The following is a 25,184-nucleotide window of genomic DNA, read 5'->3' as shown; positions in this document are numbered from 1 at the left end:
TAAAATGAGATTTAACCAGAGCAGAACAATGCTAGCATCATCTGTATCTTACCATCTTTCTGTTAACATGAGCATTAATGGCATATTTCTTATTCCACCCCGTTGCAAAATAATGACATATTGCTAACCTATTCATTTTGGGACCTACTAGAATCCAAATATATTCAGGGGATGTCGTATGCTGGTGATTTTCATCATGTTTTGTATTTATATCTTTGTAGGGTTATTGGAGTGGATAGCATTTAGCATTCACCTTTGGTGAATTTGGTTTGAATGTTTTCAGATCAGCATTCCTATTAAAAGCAGATCTAGGAGAGCACAACCGGTTCGATGGCGCCAGAGGTGGGGAGCGGGCGGATCCTGACCGCTTAAATTTGAAACACCAAGATCCGCCACTGTTCCCATTTACTGTAGATCAGCTCATGTTGATTCCCTATAGCAGTTGTTTTCAACCAGTGTGCCATGGCACCCTGGGGTGCCTTGAATGATGGTCAGGGGTGCCACGGACAACACTGGCCTCTGCCCCTCTTTCATTCCCACCCTCCTCTGATGCCCTCTTGTGTCTCTGCCTCCCAAAGGCTTGCACAGCTGTTTGTTGCAGCAGCCCAGGCTATAAGCTCCACAGGCAAATGGTGCCTCTGGGAGACACCTCTCTTTGGGGGAGTGGGGGCAGCTCAGAGACCAGGGACAGCAGCAGCAGCTGCCCAGAGGACTCCCAAGGAGAGAGCGGAGAGGAGGCTGAGGGAACACTCCACAAAGGAGGATGTTTGAAAAAGTGTGAGAGGCTGCCAGCTCTGCAGGCAAGGGGTGACATAACTGGGCTCCTGAGCCCCACAGGGGAACCGCAGAAAGAATGTAGTTGGTCAAGGAAGCCGTGGGCTCAAAAAGGTTGAAAACCTCTGCCCTATAGTATTTGAAACCCTGCCTCCCACCATTCAGTCTTAGTCAGATGTAATATGTATATGTAAAATCTTCTGTTGCTCCATTGAAGTGTCTGGTAAAAATGGTGGAATGGCAGTGGGCTGAGACTGTTTAAAGTAACACCGAAGGCGAACTATATAAAACCTACTGCATTCCCCATATCTACTAAATTGGTTCACCTGTAAAAAGAAACCATTAAGACATTTGGCACAACTAGTAGTTAAACAATAAATATATGTCAGCTGCTAATAATGAGGATGTGATAAATATGGTCACTAGTATCTCATGAAGAAGGCTTGTGCATGTTTACTTAGAAGTAAGACCCAATCAGTTCAGTGAGCCAAACTCTCAAGAAAATGTGCATAGGATTGTAGCCTTAAAATCATAACTGAGAGCCCAAGAATACATTTTGAAAATAACAAGAACCCCTCAGTTTCAACTAAGGTCAGGTCCTGCTGGTTTTGCAAATCCAATTTCCTCCTACATTGGGAAGAACAGAGTTCAAGGGTGATGGCTGCAGAAATGGAAAGCAACCAAGGTTCCCTATCACACACCCCTTGAACATTTTATATCAAGCCCTTTTGCAAGAGCAGTGTCATGATTTTCCTACACCAAAACCTCCAAGACGACGGAAAGAGGCACAAACACCAGAATGAAATGACACACATTTCATTCTAGCAACTTTTAAGATCCAAGAGGGAGAGTGGAATCAAAGCTCTGCTTACAAGATGCAAAGCAAGGAAGGCTTCATTATGAAGCTAAATAGCCGACACTCCAAACCAGCGTTGAAGCTATAATATTTATGCAAAAAAAGGTAAATAAAATAAAATCTCCTTATTTGTAGCAAAGCCTACTTTGCTGCGCTCATAAATATAGTTTTCCTCAACAGGACAAGAAAGACTTAACAGTTTAATATCTGTTCCAACATTGCCCCCCTATTCTCTGACGATCCCTGTTGCTGCTCACCAGGAACATATAGGGAACATGATTAATTATCATCATTAAAAAGTGCTTCAATAAATCTAGGAGGAGATGCTCTTTAAGCTTAGCCATGGTGTGACAGAATTGCTGGAGAGGAGAGTCTCCCCAAATGGGGGGTTGCCTTTTACAAATGACCGTTCCGTAAATCAACATGTCTTAGTCTGGAGGCAGATGCTGATTTTCAAAGGAAGAAAGTGATTTTCAAAGGAAGAAAGTGATTTGATAAAGTGTTTCCCTTCTGCTACCATCACATCTGGATAAACAGGGTCTGTTGGTTTTTGAAATAACACAGAAAATCTCCTTCAATTCTCAGCCCTCCCTCTTTTTTTGGGGGGGGGGTCTGTTTCCAGTCTGCAATGTGTGTGTTTACTCTGATTTTCCCCACATTTTTATTTTTAAATCCCCCCCCCCCAATCCAAGTTTGTATAACAGTTTGGCAACATGCAGAAGGATGAGCTGGGAAACAGCACAAACTAGAGCAAGAAGCCAAATGTGCACGGATATGCCCTTCGCTTTCTGCATTGTCGTTGCCAACAGGTTTCTCTCTCCAGGAAACCATCTCACCACCAGGGTGTGCTGTGAGCAGGAGGCAAGGCAGCCCTTCGGTTCAAAAGAGGACAGTCTGGGAAGCAAAGGTTTCCAACTGAGGCAGACAAGGAAGGAAATAGCACAGGTGCAAACAGCAGGCAGTGAAGGGGAAGCAGGTCCCTGTCAACCCTTGTTTGGCCATTTTCTCAATAATTCACAGGGTTAAAAAAGCAAAATCAGCAGCAGCAGCAGCAGCAGCCAGCATGGTAGAGTGGCAGCAATCACCTGACCTCTGGGTAGCTGAGTTGCTTCTGCTTACCTGGAAGGGGAGGGGTGAGGCAGCGAGGAGGTCAGCGCAGTGCAAACACACCAGGAGTACTGGTCTGCCTCTGCATTTGCACCATGGTGACCTCCCCACTGCCTTGCCCCCTCCACCCATAGTAGCAACTCAGTTGCCTGGAGGTCAAGTGAGCACCGCCACTCCACCATGCCTTCCTCTACTGACCATTAATTTGAACTCTGTACCGAAACCCTTCCTAATTCATTATTTGTGGGGCTGTCTTGAGGCTCCATTGCCAGATTTCAATCTAAGGACCGTAGGCTCTTAGGGAGGCATCCAGGGCAGATCTGACTCCCCCTCACCCCAATCCAGTCCAGCTGTGGGTTATCTGCCTTGCGTCCTCCTCTGCTCTTTCCAGTCAAAGGACCTTAAGGATATCGGAGCTGTCCATCTTGGGATTTGGCAAATCAAACCAGAGAATTTACAGCTATCCCTAGTGCGCAAGGGCTGTGCTTCCTCCTTCCTTCCAGCACTGTGACCAAATCATGGACTGTGGAGCCCTAAAGGTGGCCTCAATGGGGAGATCTCCTTGTTTGACTCTCCCATTTGGTTGCCTAAGGCCCAGTTCCAGCCTGAGCCTGGCTGGGCTGAATAGAGAGATTGAACCCAGCAACATGAGATCCATTCCTCAAATCGCTAGATCTCCAGACTCCCGGGCACAGCACAATGTAATCAGCCCATATACTGAGGAACTAGTGCACCTCCAAAATCCATGTTGCCTTTCCTAATTTTAGTCGCATTTGCATTCATGGAAGCAGGGCAGGTTTAGGATGTCCTGTTTTCTCCTGACATCAGGCAGAGGGGCCTCAAGTCCATAGGGGTGATCCAGAGTCACTGGAGATGGGTCGACTCGGTTCCCAAGGGTAGCGGGCTCCATCACTCCAGGAATTTGTGAATATCCCCATTGAGCTGGTACCGGGGCCCCATGGCAGGTTCGCTGAGGAGTGGGCAATGAGCCGGGCCGCACTGGCAAGTGTGGATCATCATGACGTTCTTGGAGAAGGAGCTCCCATCCGGGCAATGGAAGGGCACGCTCAGGGTGCGAGTGCGCAGAGGGACACAGCAGCGGCCATCCAAGCAGGACCCGCAGTAGCTGGGCTGGTAACGGCGTGGGCTCTTGCAGCCGGCATAGCTGAACCTCACCGGCTCACGCACTTTGTGTGTCCGCAAGCACTTCTTGCCCTTCTGAAAAGAGGAGAGGAAAGTATTTGCACTGTGTGCAAAAGAATACGGCCCAGGAAAGCTGTATGCACACAAAGCATACAGCTGGAGAACCCAGAGTCATGGAATAGAATAATAGAATTGTAGAGTTGGAAGGGAATATGGGACAGTTGCAGGAATATGGGGGATCAAGCACACACCTCTTAGCCCCACAGACACCATTCCTGTAACGTAAGCCTGGAGCAGAACATCTCACCATCTTGGGCCCTAATCCCTCCTGTTAGGCTCTCCCATTCTCCAAAACTTGCCATTTTGAATGGTTGGGAGTGCAGGCAGACTCAGCTCTCGTGTCCCAGATGCTGGGCTTCTGTGGTAAGCAGTGCCCTCCCCTATTCCCTGCTCGCCCTCTTCCCACCTTCCCAACCCTCACCTTTAGTTTGGAAAAATCAGGTTTCCCGCAAGGCCTGATCTGACACAGCCGGGTCTCTTTGATCAGTTTGCACTTCGGGTTGTCGCTGGTGACGCGGGTGGAGATGCCGAAGCCACAGCTCTTGGAGCATGGCGACCAGTCTGTAGTCTGAGCCAAGCACTTGTGCTGTTGCTTTGCCACGTGGCTTTGGAAGAATGGCCTCCATGCTGGGGAAGAGAAGAGAAGCCCAGTTACTGCACTGTCATTCTGAACCCAAAGGGAATGATGAGCAATGCATTGCCAGCAGCTACACACACTGGCCAAGCATAAAATGAGATTGAAAGGGATTAAGTTCCTTAAGAGATGTGGAACACATCTGTTCTGTTCTCTGGATGTTACTAGACTACAGTTCCAATCATCCCCAGCTACTGGCCATGCTGGCTGGGCATGATGGGAGTTGGAGTCCAGCAGCACCTGGGGAGCCACAGGTTCCCTGTATCTTCCACAAACGGAAGGCAGGCATTGATGGACAACAGCAGAAGGCAATTGTCTCCTTGTCCTGTAGATGAGCTTCCCAGAGGCATCTAGCTGGCCATCATGCTGAGTCAAGATGACTCAGCAGGATTCTTCGTAAGCCTCCATGGCAGCCACGCCATTCAAAATGGCAACTACAGAAAGAGGCAAGGCCACACATTGGGTAGGAAACATGGGAAATGAGTTTGTAGGGGGGAAATGGAGGAAAGAGGGTGTGGAGGGGGGATGTGGAGGCTGTTTGGGACTCTGGCAACTAAGAACCCATCAACTCCATTTAGACTAAACTGGCATCTGTAGAATAAATTCAGTAGGTGCAAACTCTTGTCTTCTGGGAAGGAAATGCCTGCATTCCTCTTTTGCCATGAAACCACAAAACAAAATATGCAGGAGTAGTGGCATCCCGACCAACCATCACTTGGGAGCAAGAGTGATACAGGAGATTGTGTGAACGATCCCTCTCAGACAGATTTAATGCTTTTCGGTCCCTCTCTTATGAGCCACTGCCATGCTTAGCCGAAATAGCAACTGGGAACCAAAGCAAATGCAAGTGAGGGATCACATTTCCTGCCCCTCGGGAGCATCAGATATAGATCCCGAAAGGGCAAAGGCGACTCCCACTCTTACCCCTATTTATGTTCTGTGTCTCCACCCTGTTTAGATGCCGCTTCCACGCAACACAGTGCCAGCTTTCCATTTCCTGCCCTTGGAGCAAAACGGTTATAAACTTGGCCAGCTGCATCTTATGCCCTTCTTCTCAAGGCGCAACCTTTCCCTCAGTGCCTTGGTGCCCAGACCGCATGAGGCCCAAGTAGTAGGAAGTGAAGACACCAAGATACTTGGAGGCAGGAGGAAATTTCAGGATTCCAACTAGAGTTAGTAGCAAAGCCACTAGATTGCTGTCAACAGAGAAGGTAGCTACATCGCCACTAGCTTGTGTGAGAAACGGACCTAGAAATTGATAGTGCAAGGAGGTTTCATGGGTGAGATGGTGTCCCAATGCAGTTTAAGGAGCAGCTTGTCATCAAAGAGCAATGCCATGCAGTAAGCAGATGACTTAAGCCTTGCAATGCGGCCTGCTAATAAACATCCTGGTATGACATCCTACAGTACATCATCCTACAACGGAATGCCTCTGACAGATGCAGTCTCACTAGCAATGGCTGGAAGCTTCATCTTACTTTGCTCCTCCATTTCCCATGGGGCAGATGCAACACACTGCTGCACAGCTCATAAAGCAGGTATTTTTGGTCCAAGAGTGCCTATCGTTCTAAGCTGGGGAGGTGGAGAATCCCTACAGCCATATATCACCTCATAACTACCTATATTCAGGCCCCCAAAGCAACTGTTTAAATCGTGATGAACACCAAATTTAGCAAGAACCACAAATATAGTGCCCAAGACTATCCCCACACAGACTCTCTATTCCTATGCAAGCATTAGAGTGACTTAATACGATGGAAAACATCCAGTATAAAGGGATGCCTTCCATTCTAAGGATTTCCAAAGGAGCAGCCATGTTAGTCTGTTGTTGCAAAAGAAACCCTTCCAGGTGGATTCCAGGAAGACCGCATTCCCATCTGGACAACCTTCAAGCGTTCACAAGTTAGGTGGGTGGGGCACGAGGCAAAGGGAGCCGCGGAATCAGTGCAAAAAAATTAATTCAGACAGTACACTGGTTTCTAGACTTGCTCACACGCTCCTCTCAGTCCATACATGCAAGCTTGAGGCATTTTCAGAGACACACACCAGCCTGCCAAGAAGACTCAGGAAGCGTGCAAAGCCAGGCTAGCAAAGCAGTGGTGTCGCCTGGGGATAGGGGGTGCGCTCGGTGAGAGCGTGTGGCCTAGGGGAAGTCCCAAGGGAGTGGGGGGCGGGACTTACTCAGCCCTAGGGCCTGAGCCTCCCCATCCCTGCTGTAGTCCATGAAAGCTTATGCCACAATAGGTGTCTTTAAGGTGCCACAAGCCTTTCGGTATAAATACAGGCAGAAGCTGAATAACATTCCTGCTCTGACTGCACCCCTCAGCCCTCACCTGGTAGGTTTTTCCAGTGTCCGCCTTTGCCCACGTAGATGAGCTCGTTGTCACTGGAGTCGCCATTGGCGTTGTACTCAAAGGTGACCCCTCCGTACTTCTTGGGTCCTTTGCTGCACACAAACTTCTTGCAGCACTGGCCGGGCACCTTCAGGAGTTTGGGGCTGGGGCAGCCCAGGGAGGCCAGGGGCAGCTCTAGCGGGCAGAGCGGCTGGCAACCCACAGCCCCGTCGATGCAAGTGCACTGGTGTTTGCAGCTGGGCTGGAAATTCTCCCCGTTCTGGTAGATGCGGCCGTTGTATTCGCAGGTCCGGCCTTCTTGCTTTGCTGAGGAGGTAGAAAGGTAGGTGTTATTCAGTTTCAGAAGTTGGATTAAAAATGAACAAGTGATGCTGACTGTAAGGTCCCTGTAAGAGAGGACCCAGCTGCAGGCATCTGGATCGGTTTCAAGAAGTCATCATGGAATTGCACGGGGACAACAGTTTCAGAGATGGTTTGAAATAAGTGCCAAAGGGTAAATGGTCCCTGACATTCATTCCAGCAACACAAAATCTTCCATTCACCTAAACTGGTGTCTAGTTAGGGATTGGCATCCATGGTTACCAACAGATCAATGATGGAAGACCAGATAATGTTAAAAAATACCCAAGAGGTGATAGGGTGGGGGAGAACTCTGAGATCACTTCCTGCTTCCCTCTACTCATCTGCAACTTCAGGCCAACCTGGGAGTGAGCTACATAACAGCCAGCCTCATCCCTGGAGTCTGTGGATGTGAAAAGCAGAGCAGGACTTAACCTGCCAGCGTCGTAAGTAAGAGAAATACACTCCTCTGCAGAACTAGGTTTTTAGGGGCCACGTCAACAAGAAGAGAGTGTTTGGAGCTTTAAATAGCCATGTGAAAACAGGATGCGAAGAGCTCACATGGACCGAGATCGGGTTGCAAAGGCCTGAGCCACGCCTGGAGAGCCTCCTGCTACATGCAGTGCGCTTCCCCCTGGCCCACAGAGATGTGCCCTTCACCTTACTCCCCTGCAACTATTTAGACAACTTTTCACTTGCTCCTTGCTCTCTTCTTAGCATGTGTGCTCCTGAACGAAGATCTTACTTCTCAAACTTTCCAGCAAGGGGCAGTGCTCAGACATACAGGGAAACGGGTGGTCCCAGACACAACCGTGACCCTGCTAAATGTACAGAATTGAAGTAGTCTCGAGGAAGGAGTGGGGAAAGCATGCTTTCTCATGGGAACAGTGTTGCCCTCCAGCATCACCTCCCAGCTCAGAGAGAGAGAGAGAGAGAGAGAGGTAACATGTAGCTTGCATATGTGGAGCCACAAGATGAACGCTAATACAGATCTACTAGGACCTTCAATGTTTCCGAAAGCAAGTGTCCTCTTGTGTGAGCATCATAAACCTGCTACCTATAGGTAAAGGGACCCCTGACCCTTAGGTCCAGTCATGATCGACTCTGGGGTTGCGGAGCTCATCTCGCTTTATTGGCCGAGAGAGCCGGCATACAGCTTCTGGGTCATGTGGCCAGCATGACTGAGCCACTTCTGGCGAACCAGAGCAGCGCATGGAAACGCCATTTACCTTCCTGCCAGAGCGGTACCTATTTAACTACTTGCACTATGACGTGCTTTCAAACTGCTAGGTTGGCAGGAGCAGGGACCGAGCAACGGGAACTCACCCCGTCGCGGGGATTCGAACCACCAACCTTCTGATCGGCAAGTCTTGGCTCTGTGGTTTAACCCACAGCACCACCTGCGTCCCAACCTGCTACCTAGAAGGGAGCAAAATACCTGGTGTAGAAACTGCCAAGGAACTCCCCTCCTCCTAGTCTGCAAACCTGGTTTTCTATCCTACTGGGAAAGAAAGAGTGAGTGGCTGGCTGACCCTGAAAAAAATGCTCACCACATCCATGAGAGAAGATAGAGGAGGGGAGCAACAGAGGTTCACCCTCCACCAAGCGGAGGCACAACTCAAGCGTCTCATCGTTGCCCAGCTGCCCTCAGATATCTCTTTCACCCCTTATGTGTTTGTAAGGCCACACCAGTCATCTCCAATCTGGCAGATGTTCCAGACTACAGCTGGTACTGATGGGAGCTGTGCTTCAAAACATCTGGAGGGCACTAGCTTGGTGAAGGCTGGATTACAAAGTCACTTCTCTCCAACTCCTGAGCTCATGCCATTTTAAAGCAAGCACAGAGAGAGGGAGGATAAAAAACAGTCATAGGAACAAACAAGCATGAAAAAGCTGCACAAATATTTTGCTTGGGGCAACTCTCGCCTTACTTAGGTGACCGGCAACAGAAGTTGCCCCAAGCAAATTTTCCAAGAAGCACTGAAGGAAACCCTTGATCAAGAGACTGGCTTTCTCAAAATGCTTCAGGAACAAAAATATTTGCGCAACTGTCTCTCCACACACACTCCTGTCCAATGTTTTGTGCCTCTTCACACACAATTTCCATTAACCTTTCTATCGTCATGGCAATGCCACGATGGATTCCACAACTACATCCGTCACTAGAGGGAGGTTGGATAAGAGACAACGTATTTTGCTACATCTGCAAATTACCTTCACCAGCCCTCACGTTGGCTCTGCCCAACCCTTCCGGACTTTGAACCTCTTAAAAGAAAACACACCTGGGACACGGGGACCAGTCACCCCTGATATGATTGCCAAAGCAGAATATGTACATCAACAGGAAATCCTTTCCTAGTCTAGCCCCAACAGAGAACGTGCCTGACTAGGCTGGAGGAGAAGCCCTTGCTCCTTCCTCCTTCATTAAATTATGTGCCAGTTTGTGATTAGGTGCCAGTTTAGTACATAACATGCCACTGCCCAACATAGTTGGTTGCTGGTCAACACCCAGCACACTGGGTATGAAATCAACTTAAAATCGCAGTAATGATTTCAAAGCACTTTCTTGCAGAGTTCACATAAAATACACACACACATAAAAAGGTAATCAGCAAGCACAAAAACAACTGAAATTATCATCATGACCATCAACAGGATTAAGTAGCAGGAAGCATGGTTTATTTTGTATTTATTTAAAGCATGCACTCTGTTCAGTGACCGAAATAAATTGATTCATTCATTTAAAGCATTTATAAACCAGATAGAAACTTAAACTAAAAAATTCTATTTAGTAGTAGTAGTAGTAGTAGCAGCAGCAGCAGCAGCAGCATACTGTGTTTTTTTCACAGTGCAAGGTAGGTTTACAAAACGATTTCAAAAGTTATCATTTTACGATCACTGATACATTATGACTCCAGCCAGCCCCACAAACGAACAGCTATAGAAATATCAACGCCCTCCTCCGCTCCGTCCTTTCGCCTCTCTTACCCCAACAGATGCCCCGATTCGCCAAGGGGTCGGCCCCAAAATTGCACTCCAGGCCCTTGTGGGGGTCGCAGGGCGAGAGCTGGTCGCAGTCCTCGTTGAGCTGCCGGGCGCACACTTGGCAGCAGCCGCAGTCGTCCAGCACCAGGCTGATTCCGGGGGGGCAGCGAGGCGGGCCGCCAGGGGGGCATCGGCACGTGGCGGGGCAGCGGGAGGCCACCTGCAACGAGAGAGGAATCCTAGAACTGGACGGGACCACCAGAGTCATCTAGTCCAACCCCCTGCAATGCAGGGATCCTTTTTGCCCAACAGGGGGCTCAAATCCATGACCCTGAGATGAAAAATCTACTGATCTACCGACTGAACTACCCCAGGGAGGTAGGAAAGGCGGAAGCTGGCCGAGAGGGCAAGTTGGGGCGCTGAAGCTCCGGATCAGGGCCCTCCTCCTCTCTTGCAGCTTGCGGCGCTTGTGGGATCTTTGGGGACGCGCGGATCTTAACCTTCGCCTGGCCGCCTGCTATGTATTTATTTTAAAGGCCACACCAAAATAGTTTCCTAGATGGCGCTACATGCCACGGAGTCCCGGCATTCTCGGCCTCCCCTACCAACGTGCCCGTCCCCTCCATCCCAAATAAATCTCCGTAATAAAATCCCTGCCACCACCATCAAAGCAGCCCCGCCACAGAGGCACCGGGGCTAAAGCGGCGGCGGAGTTGCAGCTCCCAGGAGTCCACAGGGGCGGAAATTAAAAAAAAAACTCACCTTAATGCTCGGTAAGGTTCTATTCCTGAGCTCGTCCACTCTGGACAGGCTCGCCAGATTTAAGCATTAGAAAGTCCGACACCGGTCCGATTCCGCACCGCTTCGAGGCACAGAACACCTCCCAGGATTAATCCCCACCGCAACCGACCGGGACGCGTGTGAATAAATGCGGTTTCGCGAGCGCAGTCACGTTGGTGAGCCCGAGATCCGCCGGGAGAGCCAGCAGAGGGGGCCGGGGGGGGCAGCATGGAACTGGAATCCAGAGTTTAGCAAGAGCTCGCTAGCATTTGATGAAACGCCCCCTCCCCAAATGATTCTCGCTGCCTGGTGCTTGGTCACCCCTGCCTGTTGTCATCGTCAACAACCTTGCGCGCACGTTTCACTTGTCTAAGCGGAAGAGAATGGGGTGGCTAAGCAAGAGCTACTCACCAGGGAGACACAGAGCAGGAAAGCAGCGCTAAACAGGACAGCCTGCCTCATTGCTGTCGGATGGGAGGAGACGCCAGAAAGGGAGCAAAAACACCAAAGGAGATGAAATAAAATAAAATAAAACGACTCGAGAAACTAACTCTCGGGCGATCCGGAGGAGACAGCCAGTGGATCGCAGAGCAGCTGCAAAATTGTCCCCAGGATCCTTCGGCTCTGTAAGCTCTCCGCACACCCCTTTTTGCGCAACTTTCAATACCTACAAAGCAACTACGTTGTTTCTGTATTTATATTTCCCCGGGGCCCCTCCCACCTACCGGGCTGGGAGCCAATAGGAACCTCCTCGCCGGCCAATAGCAACGGTGGCGCACTTCCAAACATTCCAGGGGAGGGGCTTTGGAAAGGTGGGAGGGGCTGAATGAATAGAGTCATTCATAAAATTAGAAGGCTAGTGCATTCCGAGGCGATGCGCGCGTAGTCTCGCGCGGGCCAGGGTGTTCCGCTAAGCAGAGTAGCGCTTTTATGGAGACTGCTGAATAAGGCTCCTGCTCCCCTAGGGCACATCAGTGCACAGGCATACCAGTATGAGGAGCAGCCGCGGCCACAGTCATTCCTGACATGCAAAAAAACAAATTAGAGCGAAGGAAAAAATCACGGGCGAAGGAAAATAAGCAGAAGGAAGCCAGCGTTTGCTTGGCCAGCGCCAGCCTCTGATCCGACACAAGGGCAGATCAAAGGCCCACGAAACCAGAGAGAGACAAATGGGTGGGGTCTTTCTGGGGGACCAGAATGTGGCTAAGCGCGTGATCCATTTACTTGGGAGTAAGCGCCTTTTAAATCAACGAGACTTCGGAGTGGGCACACACAATATTCATCCTGAAATTGTAAAATCATTAAATTGTACCAAAGTGGCATCAGAGGGGGAAACAAGCACCACCAGATAAGGGCTGAGGAAGATAAAGTGGGGGGCGGGCGGGGAAAGCATCCTCTCCTTAGCTCCTTAGAGGAGGGATGGGATATGTACCAAATCAAACATCTTTGCAATAGTGTAAGTTAAATTTCATCCTTTATCACATTTTATAATTGGGGCACTATGTCCTGGTTTGCCTTTTTAAACAAAAGTACAGAAGATCTGCAAAAGGGTTTTGAGAATGAATGATTTACCTTGAAATATTAAACTGATTCTGATATTGCATGGGGCTAAATCTGCTTTCAAGTAAATTACATTCATTCTACTGAAACAGAGGCAAAACTGACATCATTGAGCCTGGCTATATTGGAGCTAATAAGAGATTGGTGATTTCCACTTACCATAAACCAACAGTGCCTCGCAGACATTAATGGGGCCAAAGTTTGGGCAAATCAGCCATCCTTGTAAATAATATGATAGGATCCCCACTACCTCCAATGTTGAGGGTCCAGCCATCATTTTTTCATGGTAGATCTTCATACTATAGTTGCTGATAGATTTGAAGTAAGCCTTCTCCACTTACGTGGAAGGTGTTGTGAGTTCACTAGAGCAGTTTCCCAAAGGAAACAAGTAAAAGCAATAAATTCACCTCCCCCACTACAATCTGTTAGATTTATTGGCCACATACTGTGGCTGCCAGGCTGATAAGTATTCACACAGCCCTGACTGTTATTCCGTGCACCAAATACAGGGTATTCCACCCCCAACCACCCCCGCTGACCGATCTTTCCCTTACATACAGGAACCGGTGTCCATTAATATCTCTGCAAAGGGCAGGCTAGAATTAGAATGACAAAACTGGCTGTTCTGAGGACCCCAGCTGAGCCACACAGGGGCCCCAGTTGGGTGGGTCTGAGTTATACACCTTCCAGCTAGTTTTAACTTAACTGATGGCAGGGTAAGAAGCCCTGGAACACAGAGAGCTCCAACTGCGACAAGTCTGCTAGCTTAAGATGTGGTCTGTACAATGTTCCACCTTCTATTGAGAGTCTGAGGGCATACTCACACATGCGTGCTCATTACTTACTTACTTTCTTATAACTTGACATTACTTTATTAATGGCACATTTATTTATTTCTTACATTTATATGCCTGCTTCTCCTCCAAGGAGCTTGAGGAAGCGTACACCCCCCCCCCATTTTATCCTCACAACAACCCTGTGGTATAGGATAAGCTGAGAGGCAATGACCACCCCAAGGTCACCCAGTGAGATTGATGGATGAGTGGGAATTCAAATCCAGGTCACCTAGGTTATTATAGTTCAACACTCTAACCATTACACCACACTGCCAATAGCAGCTCTCTTCAGGTAGCTTGCAAAAATAACATATTTCAAATTAATAAGCACAGAGCAATAAAACAGTATGTGAATTCCAGCATTTAAAAATCAGCAACTTAGAGGAAAACACCAGAGGAAAACACAGTACCACTAAAAGTCTGGAACAGATCTACAACTCTGGAAAAATATCAGTGGATTCAAATGCTCACAGTTTAAAACCCTGGGAAACTTAAAAGGTGCCAAAAAAAACACAGAGAAAGTGATTGATTGGGGGGTGTCATCATCAATATATGAGTGCTGGGCACCATTCTGAATCAAGGTGGTGGACCAAAACATGGCTTTGGGATGATGTCACCTCTTTCTTGGCACAGGTTCGGCTGCCTCTTGAGATATCACCACCAAATGTGACTTTGATGTGACGTTGCCCAATTTCTGGCATGATGGGTCCAAATTCACAAATTCATTTAAAAATCACAATATTTTATGGTTCCTAAAAATTATCAGGTGGCAGCAGGCACGTCCCACGAATGTGGCACAAACCTCAGAAGAGAAAGGAGAGGATCAAAGATCCAGCACTGCCTTGCTTGGACAGCTCCATATCCCAGCTGCCATGTCTGATTCTTTGGGGAAAGGGTAAGTACAGAGGCTTGACAAGGAGGTCTCTGCCATGGACCAATACTACAACCATCATGTTACCTAGGGCCTGGCCAGTTTTTAACCTTATAAAATGCCCAAAATTCCCTTCTGGAGTCAACAAGCAAGCAAAGCCATGTCCAATAAGAATCAGTGTGTTAGCTTCATTTCTATGTCTGAAATCCTATTTGTCACTTTCTCCCTGCCCATCTTTCTCAGGGGACAGTGCTTTTGCAATGGCATATGGTTGGTCACTGTGGGAACAGGATGCTGGACTAGGTGGGCCTTTGTTCTGATCCAGCAGGATTCTTCTGATGCTAGGAAATGTGTTGCGGATTCTCTCTGCCCACCTGCCTTTCATAGAATTTCCCCCATTGAGGGGGGCCAGAAGCAAAAGAGAACAGGGCTTCTGCATCGTTAATAGTTGCATAGAAAAAGAAACTTCTTGCAGCGCCCAGGTACGCTTACTGAAATTCCCTCTGCCACACAGCTATGAAAAGGTGCAAGGAAGACTGTTCTCTTTTTTCACCAGACCACCCCACAGCAGTTGCCCACTCAGCTGCATAATGTTATACGTACCTATTAACTTCCACGTCCATTTTAAACCTGGGATGCTTACCTTTGAAGCCATAAATGGTTTGGGACTCAAGTACTTCAAGCGGGATCTCCTTTTACACCAATCTGCTTGCCTGCTAGGATCCTTGGCCAATGCCCTTTTCCAATTATCACCTCCATCAAGAAATGGGGGTTGTTACAAAAAGGAGGTGGGTTTTTAGGTGGCATAATGGTGCCCCATCCATGCAATGCCCTCTCCAAAGATGTATGTCTGCTGTCAACTTTGCTGTCTTTTAGGCCACAAGCAAATACTTCTATTAAAAATAAACAAATCACCTGAGCATTTTAAAGCATTTCCTTTTTGTTATATTAACTATTTTAAGGTGTGAATTTTAACTGTGTTTATGTTTGCTGGTTGCTTTGCATGCATTTATTGTCATTTTACTTGTTGCTTTAAGGTTTGCAGACTGCTTTGAAACCATTGCTAAAAGGTGGCATGTGCGTGTTTTGAAGAAAGAAGTACTTATCCAAGGAAAGCCCAGGGCTGGCACGGGTTTTAGCGAGCAGGCTAACCAGGTTTGACACTGGCACTGTGCTCAGGGGAGCTGCTGCCACCTTACTGCATACTGATTTTCAAGCAGGTAATGATATCTGGTTCATACAGACACTGCAGCACCTTGAAACAGCCTTAGGCTGATGCTTCCCATTCTTATGTACTGCCTGCACTTCTGATGAATATTATATACGTAGGGTAGAAATCAGTCGTTGAAAATTTACATGGGTTTAGGCTAGAGCAGGAGTAGGGAACCCTTTTCAGGGCGTGGGCCGCATTCCCATCAAGGCAATCTTCCGGAGTCCACATACCAGTGGTGGGCAGGACTAGAGGCAAATGGATGCAACTTTTACCTTTTCCTAGGTAACTTTTGCTAGCTGCTATCTTCCATCCATGGGACGCGGGTGGCGCTGTGGGTTAAACCACAGAGCCTGCCGCTCAGAAGGTCGGCGGTTCGAATCCCTGTGACGGAGTGAGCTCCCACTGCTCGTGTCCAGCTCCTGCCAACCAAGCAGTTTGAAAGCACGTCATAGTGCAAGTAGATAAATAGGTACCGCTCCGGTGGGAAGGTAAACGGCGTTTTTGTGTGCTGCTCTGGTTTGCCAGAAGCGGCTTAGTCATGCTGGCCACATGACCCGGAAGCTGAATGCCGGCTCCCTTGGCCTATAGAGCGAGATGAGCGCCGCAACCCCAGATTCGGCCACGACTGGACCTAATGGTCAGGGGTCCCTTTACCTTTACCTTATCTTCCATCCAAGTAACCAAAAGGCATCAACAAAGTTCAGGGATACACCCCAGTCAGGCAAAAACATGCATGGAGGGTATGAAGCAGGACTGGGGAGGGAATATGACTTGCGGAGAACGCCAAGGGACACACACACAGAGAGAGAGGGTAGCCTGGCAGACTGCATTTGTGCCTGCAGTTCCCCAACCCAGGGCTGGATTGCCTAAAGAAGACAGGGCAAAAGTATCCTAGAAAAGAGAGAGAGAGTTGTTTATCCAGGAAGATAACCAGGCACATAATAAGTTAAAAGAAATATAAATATTTATTCTAGTTAAGATGGCTCTTAATATTCTCATTAAAATATTTAATCTTGTTAAGATGCAGAAAGGCATCACCAGATGTTCAAGAGTTACAAACAACATCCCTCTCACGGTGTCTGGTATATAGGGATAAGGGACACTGAAATATTCCACCCCCTTAAATTAAACCTGTTAGGCGTGCCTGGAGTGTTGTGACATAAACTGTGTTTCATTATGCACAGTTCTTTTTCACTTCTCTAGGAACTGCTCTATCCTTAATAACCCTGCAGCTCATCAAGTGCATACATTTAGTTGAAACAAACAAACAAAAATTCCTTCCAGTAGCACCTTAGAGACCAACTAAGTTTGTTACTGGTATGAGCTTTCGTGTGCATGCACACTTCTTCAGATACATTTAGTTGTTGTTGTTTTTCCTGTTTTTGCTTTCAAGCAACAGTGTTGGCTGTTGTCATGGTTCAGAATATCAGCAAATGCCGGGTGTCCTGCCTCTGCACAGTGTGCAAGTCCCAAAATATTTCTGGGGGAGTCTGGGAATCTGGAGGGAGAGATTGGGGCAGGGCTCTGGAGAGAAATCTGCCTGCCTCTGGGAGGGCAGATGAGGTCAGGGTTCCAATGCCAATCTGTGTTGAGTGCAAATGGGGTCTCTCTGAGAGTTCAACATTGATCAGCTACGTTTAAGCCCTCCCAGAAGAATGCCATGTCTGGGGACTGATCAGGCTGCACACTTAGAATCTGGAGAGCGGTGAGCCCCAAGTACCACTAAGACGTGGATGCAGAGCTTCACATTAGGAGGGGAAATGCCTGATAGTTTCATGAAGCTTCATTGAAAAATAAGCAGGTATTATAGAAAAAGGAAGCAAACTGCATTCTCCATCCTCTCTCACCATTTCATTTCTCTCTCTCTCTCTCTCTCTCTCTCTCTCTCTCTCACACACACACACACACACACACCAACCAGACTATGTGTGCTGTGAGATTCCTGGGATGCTTGCTGAACCCTCAGGCAGCTTCCTCTGTGGCAAAAGCCCCTGCTGGACAAAGGAGCCTGTGTGCAAGCAATTCCCTTTCCACCAACCCTGCTGGTCACTGGCACCTCCTCCGTGGTGTGTGTGTGTGTGCACATGCGCCTATGTGCAAACATCATCACTCCTGCGGAATGGGAGGGGCAGCGAGTCAGCACTAAGAACGCCGACCTGGGCAGTCTGAGCATCCCCAAGGATGTGAGGAAGCACAGGGAGCCAGCACCAGGGAGAAGGCCTTCCTTCAGGCTGGGACAGCTGGGGGAACTGAAGAAGCCAGGCTGGATCACAGGGGGCTGCAGCAGGAGGGAGCAGCAAGGTCAGCGAGGCAGAGCCCAGGCAGGGCCAGAAGCAGCATAAAATGCGGGGGGGGGGGGGGGCGGAAAGCAGGAAGACCACCAGCAGGTGGCGCCCCAGCCAATGATAGGCAGAGCTCCATCCTCCTCACGGCTGTGTTCTGCAAGGGTAACCCCGAGACTAAGGGGGAGGAAGGTGACAGCCAGGGCCACCCTTTGGACTGGTTGCATGTAAAACAGGAGGCTGGGTGAAGTTGCTGAGACATTGCCCTCTTAATAGTCTCAATTGATAAAATGTGATGCAGCAGCAGGACAGGTTTCCGGAGGGGCACCATTTTCTTACCCCCAGCCTCCCTTAGCTGTGCTGTGGCAATGGATTCCAGATATTTAAATGCCCAAGGACCAGGAACTGGGTGAAAGTTTGGAGCTAGGGGCCAACAGCAAGGGGTAACCTCGTTTCTACGCAGCAAGACTTGGAGGGAAATACCCCAGAAGGAAGATCTCTCCCATTGGGTTCAGTTTGGCTTATTCTCACATCATGAGTGTTTAGTGGCATTGCTGCACAGGGCCCGGCTCTGTTTTGTCCTTGAGGGCTTGAGTTCCAATAATCATTATTTTAAAAGTGCACATGGTGTTTGTGTTTGGGGGTTTCCTACGAACAGGATAAAAATGGGGCATGTTGGGAGCTTGGCCCAAGGATCCAATTACCAGCTCCTTGGCATCAGGCAGCAAGTCAGCACAGGCTGGTCACCCGATCCCTACCTGCCAAAACAGCCTGATAAACATGCAGCCTATTAATAACAGAGTGGCACTCGGGACAACGCTACAAACACTGGCAGAATTGGGCCTCTCCTTTCAGGAGCCCTGTATCCCTGTCCATTGGAGCTTTAATTACTACAGTGCCCACTCCAAAGTGGATATCTGGTTCTTGGTCCATGACCCATGAGGCATCACTCTCCTGCAAAGACTGGGGATCAAAGCCAGCAATCTTGACTCCAAATGTTCCTTGCACTATTCAGCTTTAGCCTAGGTCAGGTGTGAGGAAACTTTGGCCTTCCTGGTGTTGCTGAACTACAACTCCCATAATCCCTGGCCATTGGCCATGCTCATTGGGGCTGATGGGAGTTGTAGTTTTATGATGCCTGGAGGGCCAGGTTTCCCCACACCTGGCCTAGGGAATGGGCAAGGGAGGGGATCGCAATAAAGGAATGGTACTTTGCACATGTTACTGTAGTGGCCAGTCCAGATCGGCCCTTCCTGCTATGGAGCAGGAAGTCTGGGTAAACCATGCTTGAAACTTCCTCCATATGGAAGCAGCTCCATACAGAAAGCCAGTCCTGAGTGGGCCTGTTTGCCATGTGGATCGACACTCATCAATTTATACTGGCACCAATGTAAGTCACCTATGACAACAATCATAGTGAGCTTGTACACACAAACCAGCCATCCTCCAGAGTCACTTTCAATGAGTCTCCGCAGGGAGGGAACATGAGGAGCCAGTTTGGTCCATTTCCTTGATGTGTAAGCATTCCACATGAGGGGAAATTTGTTATTTTAGAACTTCTACATTTTTAGGAATGATTCCTCACTTTCTTGAAAGGATTGTACCACACATATATATTGAGCTGCCTCTTAAGAGTTACTCACCTGGTTAAATTTAAATAAACCATGTGGGAGTGTTCCTGCTGCATGGCTTCTCCTCCTCCTTCCAGTGCTAGACAATGATACATTTTAAATTTTGCTCTTATTTGGATAAAATTAATGATGATGATGATGATGATGATGAGGATAATAATAATAATAATAATAATGGCTTGTTTTGTCCCATAACATATTTTTAGCGCTTAGCCCTGAGTCATAATAAGTAGGAGCAGAGAGCCTTTTCCTCACTACTAAGTAAATGCAGACAGCACTAATCTGAGGCAGCGGTTATCACTCGTAGGTAGGTGTGAACGGAGCACCTTTTTTATATGCACTTGAGAAGCTCTCTCTCCCTCTGACCAACATTCCTACCAGCAGAGGACAAGGATAGCTGCTTATGCTGAATGACTTAATTGTTTTATTTGTTTTCTGGGTTGCATTAGCTCCTTCTGTGCCTTTGAAAAAGAGAATGGTGTTGATCTTCAGCTAGTCAGGCTCAGAGGATAAGTGGCAATTTTAAAAATGCTAATTTTTAGAAGAGCATGCTATAAAATAATTATTTTATTTCAGAGTTTGTAAACTGCTCTACATTCAGAGGGTACCTGAGCAGTGTACAGATAACAATATACGGTAATTTTAGAATCCAGAAGAGCCAACATTTTAAAAAAGTTATTATTTATGACATCAGTTTGCATGATGCCTTATAGCAGCCTGCCCTAACCTGTTGCCCTCTAGATATTTTGGACTACGACTCCCATCAGCCCCAGCCAGCCTGGCTAATGGTCAGGGGTAATGAGAATTGTAGTCCAAAACATATTTAGGGCACCAGACTGGGGAAGGCTGCCTTACAGCATTACATAGGCAATATAAACAGGTCCCTGCTCCCAAGGGGCTCCCAGTTGAAATCAGACAGGGGGAAAATAACAGGAGAGGGAGAAACAAGGGGAGGGGACCAGAGGGGAGGGAAGAAAAGACAAGACCATGGGCCACTGTGGCCTTTTGGTACAACTGGGGGGACCAGCTGGGAGATTCAAATCCCAGACCATGAAGCTTTCTTTGGGTCAGCCATTATCATTCAGCCTAACTGCCTCGCAGGCCTGTGGTGAGGATAAAATGGCAACCTTGGGATGTCACTTTGAGTTTGTTGGAGGAATTGTAGGATATAAATGTAGACAGTAAGCAAATAAAAAAGACTGCACTTGGGAATGACGATTAAGATAAACCAAATCCACAGACAAATACAAAAACTACAACCGGGAAGGAATAATAAAGTGCCCTTAGTGATGATAAGGTGCCATTAATATCGTAAAGTCATAATATATCCAGATGGAGAGATTGGTTTGGCACTAATTGAAGAGCCGTTTGACATAAGTCATAAAACACAGTCCGTTTCTTCTAAATGTTCCCACGCCACCCTTTCCTTCTCTGATGGGCTAATGAGCTGTCAGCTGAGCCAAGACTGCTAAGCCTCACAATTTCTCCTGCCATTTCACTTTCAAAGATCTAGCAAATTATTTTCGGTCGCTGCCATGCATAATTCTTGCTGATGCTGCAAAAGAGTCAGTCTGCGGCATTTTAGCAACAGTGTCTTTTGGCCCTAGTTGCGTCATGAAAATGTGGAAGTAGGAGAACCTCCTCTTCTCTTGTATTCATTTATTGTCCTGACATCCCACACTTCTTCCAAGGAGCTCAGGGATGCCTGCGTTGGTGTCAGAGCTGGCCCTCAAGCAGACGCAGAGTGGGATCCAGGACTCCAAACTAGCAGATCCTGCCATTGCTCAGATCCTGCTATTGCTCAGGGCAGACCTGGAAGCCCATAGTCCAGTCTTGGGGCACCTGTGGCCTTCCAGATGCCAAGATAACCAATGAGCAGTGATGGTTGGAGTTGCCGTCCACCTGGAAGGGCTGCAAAGAGATCCTGTTTTTAGCCCCAACATTTCCTGATAATGGAGCCCTATGATGAGCCAGTCAAAGGGGCCTTACCTGGAACTAGCATCTAACTGAAGACAGGAGCTCTTTTATAGGGTGGTCTTGGAGAGCCCAAGCTCTGCTTCTCTGGCAGTGGTCCCTGGATCCCCTGGGGAAATAAAAAGTATTTTTACTTTTCTTCTAGAGCAGCTGAGCATGCTGCAAAAGGCTGTGCTGGTGAGATCCTAACCAACCATCATCTTAATTTACCACCAGGCATTTCTGAGTATAAATTAGCACATGCAAATATGTATCATGAGCCCTGGGTCCTTTAAGTACCTAGCAACACTCCTGCCTGCCTGATTGCATTTTAAAAGCAATCAAGCTCATGGTAGTGGAAACACACTGGAAGATGTACAGGGGCTGTGCCTGAAAAGGCTCCCTCTCTTATGGACGAGAGCCAGTGTGGTGTAGTGGTTAAGAGCGGTGGACTCGTAATCTGGTGAACTGGGTTCGATTCCCCGCTCCTCCACGTGCAGCTGCTGGGTGACCTTGGGCTAGTCACACTTCTTTGAAGTCTCTCAGCCCCACTCACCTCACAGAGTGTTTGTTGTGGGGGAGGAAGGGAAAGGAGGTTGTGAGCCGCTTTGAGACTCCTTAGGGTAGTGATAAAGCGGGATATCAAATCCAAACTCTTCTTCTGCTGCTTTTTGAGCCAATGTTGACCCCTGCGCCTCAGCGGTGCAGACAAGGGTGGATGCACTTCAAAGTGGAGAGATCAGCAGGGATTAGTCATGTGCCTTGTTGCTTCCAACTTGCCCAAGCAGGAGAGCGTTCTAAGGGCAGCACTCGATTGGTTTCAGTTTCCTTCAGAGCAGAAAGAGCGCTGGAGGCTTATGGTGCTCTTGTAATATTTGGTTTGTACAAGTAGAACATAAGTGGAGGCAAGCAGCAGGTGCTCCTAACAGGCCGATCTGCTGCCTGAGATCCCCAGAGATGCTTCCACTCTTCAGCACACAACTCTCTTTCTACTGTGTACTCACTATACTGTACCTTTATAGCACATTTCCCCCCTCAAATAATCCTGGGCACTGTAGAGTTACCATTCCCAGTAAGCTTCAGCAAACCGGAGTGCCTAAAGCCTGTGTCTCTTGCCTGCACCCACATCTCTGCCCCTTCTTCCCCCTCCTTTTAACTAGAGAAGGGAGGGATTTGTCACTTTCTCCAGATTCTGATGGCTGTCGCATTCCAAGCATTCTAGAGAGATTTGCATCAAGAAACCTCTCTTGATTAGCTCTCAGAAAGGAACAGGGGCTGGCCATCCTGGGACATTCAGAAACATTCACACACTGCTGTCTATCCCAGACTCCGCTTTGGTAAAGGTAAAGATAAAGGACAAGGACCCATGGATGGTTAAGTCCAGTCAAAGGTGACTATGGGGTGCAGTGCTCATCTTGCTTCAAGCCAAGGGACGGGACACTGTGACAAGTGCCAGAGTGCACAGAAACACCGTTTACCTTCCCACAGGTAGTAGGGCTTTTGGGGGGGGGCTAAGGGTAAGGGACGCGGGTGGCGCTGTGGGTTAAACCACAGAGCCTAGGACTTGCTGATCAGAAGGTCGGCGGTTCGAATCCCCGCGACAGGGTGAGCTCCCGTTGCTCGGTCCCAGCTCCTGCCAACCTAGCAGTTCGAAAGCATGTCAAAGTGCAAGTAGATAATTAGGTACCGCTCTGGCGGGAAGGTAAACCGCGTTTCCGTGCACTGCTCTGGTTCACCAGAAGCGGCTTAGTCATGCTGGCCCATGACCCAGAAGCTGTACGCCGGCTCCCTCGGCCAATAAAGTGAGATGAGCGCCGCAACCCCAGAGCCGGTCATGACTGGACATAATGGTCAGGGGTCCCTTTGCCTTTACTTAAAGGTAAGGCAGGGTTCCCTGACTCACTTTAGTGAACAATAGCTACATAAGGGATAGGGAATCTGTGGTTTTCTGGGACAACTCTCATTGTCTCTGACCATTCACTCTAATGACTGGAGTGGATGGGAGTTGTAGTTTAGCAACATCTGAAGGGTTACATAAGGGATCTAAGGACAGACATATGAGTTTAGCAATAAATACATTTTCAGGGAGGTATTCTCCCCCCGCCACCTTGGACGGATGTGGTTTATAGATAAAAGGAGGATTTTTGGAGACTATTTCTGAGGGAGAGGAGTGCGTGTTCCCTTGTGAACAGTAGCAGTCTGAGACCAAGACTCCTGCTGAGTCTCCAACCCTGGCTTTCTGGTGTGCTGTTGTTTCCAACAGTAATTCTTTGAACAATGATATCAAAGCAATTTTTACTTTGTTATCGCCAGAGCTTAGGGCTGCAACAAGAAATCGTGCCTGGCAGCGGTGCCGAGTGTGGAAGTCAGATCTAGATGGTTACTGGCAAATGTCCAGCGTGGCCTTTAGGCTTCAATCCTATAATCACTTTCCTAGGAGTAAGTTCCATTGAACACAATGGCACTTCCTTCTGCATAGAGATGCATCCTGAGCCTGATCTCCTCTGTAGAAAACAGCAGTAAAAAGAGCCACTGCTGGTTTCTCAGAAGATAAAAAATAGCGCCTCTGCAACCCAGAGACAGCTAGTCATTCACTGGACTGCTTTAGTTGATTGAATCAGCTTTCCTTTCTCTGGACTATTTCAGTTGATTGATTGAATCAGCCAATCAAGCAATCAATCAATCAATCAATCAATCAATCACATGCTTTAAAAGGCCTCAAAAACAGGACAATCTTGATAAAATAGTTTTAAGATAAAGAGCATAAATGCAGCAGGGGGGCTTTTAGGGGTGGGTAGGCCGCCAGGGAAGGCTGAATGCTGTGTTTTTTCTACTGCCATGAAGTGCTGTGCTCACCACTTTTGTTTTTGCAGCACTTTTATTTTTGCTTATCTGTTATGCTGTTGTTTGTTGTACTTTCTATTTTTGGTGTTAGCTGCTTGGATTTCTTCAAAGGAAAAAAAAAGGATGCCAATTTCAAGCAAGCAAACAAACAAACACTGTGCAAGAAGCAGACAAATCCAGTGTGGACTGAGGTTACCAAAGGATTTGTGACTGTGGTTAGGCTAGGCCTGCTCAGAGCAAAGTAGGGGGGTCAACTTCAAATGCACCCCCCCAGTAATGAAGAACCTTTCAGAGTGTGTATTAAGCCCTGCTAATCTCTTTGTATGTTCTATGGTCTCTGTCCCAGGGCAGCTGTTTAGCCATACACTTTCAGTAGTCTGATTGGACAGGGTGTGCCCTTCCTTTCACAAATGTGGGAAACCTCACACAGAAGGGGCAGCTCTGGCTAGAGGAAGAGGGTAGCCTTTTAGATCAATCTGAGACATACAAATGAAGCTCCCTCACAACAGCCTGGACTATTGGTCCACCAAGCTGTCAAGAGCTCGAGTTAGGAGTAGTTCAGCAACAAAACATCTGGTATCTGTTAACTCTTTAGCCAAAGAAACCAAAACAGTGCAGACCTAGTCATCACAGCAATTCTTCCCAGTAGGTCTTGCCCCAACGAGGCAGTTGTGAGGACTGAACTCCTGTCAGAAACTGTGGCATACTGTCGTTAGTCAAAGTAGACAATACTGAACAAGATGTGCCATTGGTCTGACTAGGTACTGTATATAAGACCACTTGCTATGCTCCTAATCCTGCCAATGTGGCTGGAGACACGCGACAATGGATGGCAGTGACCTGCAGCTTTTTTCCAGAACAGGGACAGTCTGTCTGAGCTGTTAGAAATTTGGAAGCTCAGCTGCAATGCCCCATAAAAGTCCATAGTGTTTCTTAACTTGTCCTGGTGCCAGTTCCTGGTG

At 48.0% G+C, this 25,184-nt stretch overlaps 1 protein-coding gene across 1 annotated transcript; it reads right to left on the bottom strand.

Moving 5' to 3' along the window:
* Nucleotides 1–1,204: 1,204 nt before the first annotated feature.
* Nucleotides 1,205–11,703, bottom strand: LOC310672061 (CCN family member 1-like). Its single transcript, XM_083428613.1, has 5 exons — nt 11,444–11,703; nt 10,256–10,472; nt 6,908–7,234; nt 4,362–4,567; nt 1,205–3,955 (listed from the first exon to the last, which is right to left on the bottom strand). Exons 1-5 carry the CDS (start codon nt 11,492–11,494, stop codon nt 3,647–3,649), a joined length of 1,110 nt encoding a protein of 369 aa, XP_083284739.1. The 5' UTR covers nt 11,495–11,703; the 3' UTR covers nt 1,205–3,646.
* Nucleotides 11,704–25,184: the final 13,481 nt, after the last annotated feature.

The sequence above is a fragment of the Podarcis tiliguerta genome, assembly GCF_965153285.1.
Source record: "Podarcis tiliguerta genome assembly, chromosome: 2".
Classification (NCBI taxonomy): Eukaryota; Metazoa; Chordata; class Lepidosauria; order Squamata; family Lacertidae; genus Podarcis; species Podarcis tiliguerta.
This window is presented reverse-complemented; position numbering and strand designations above follow the sequence as displayed.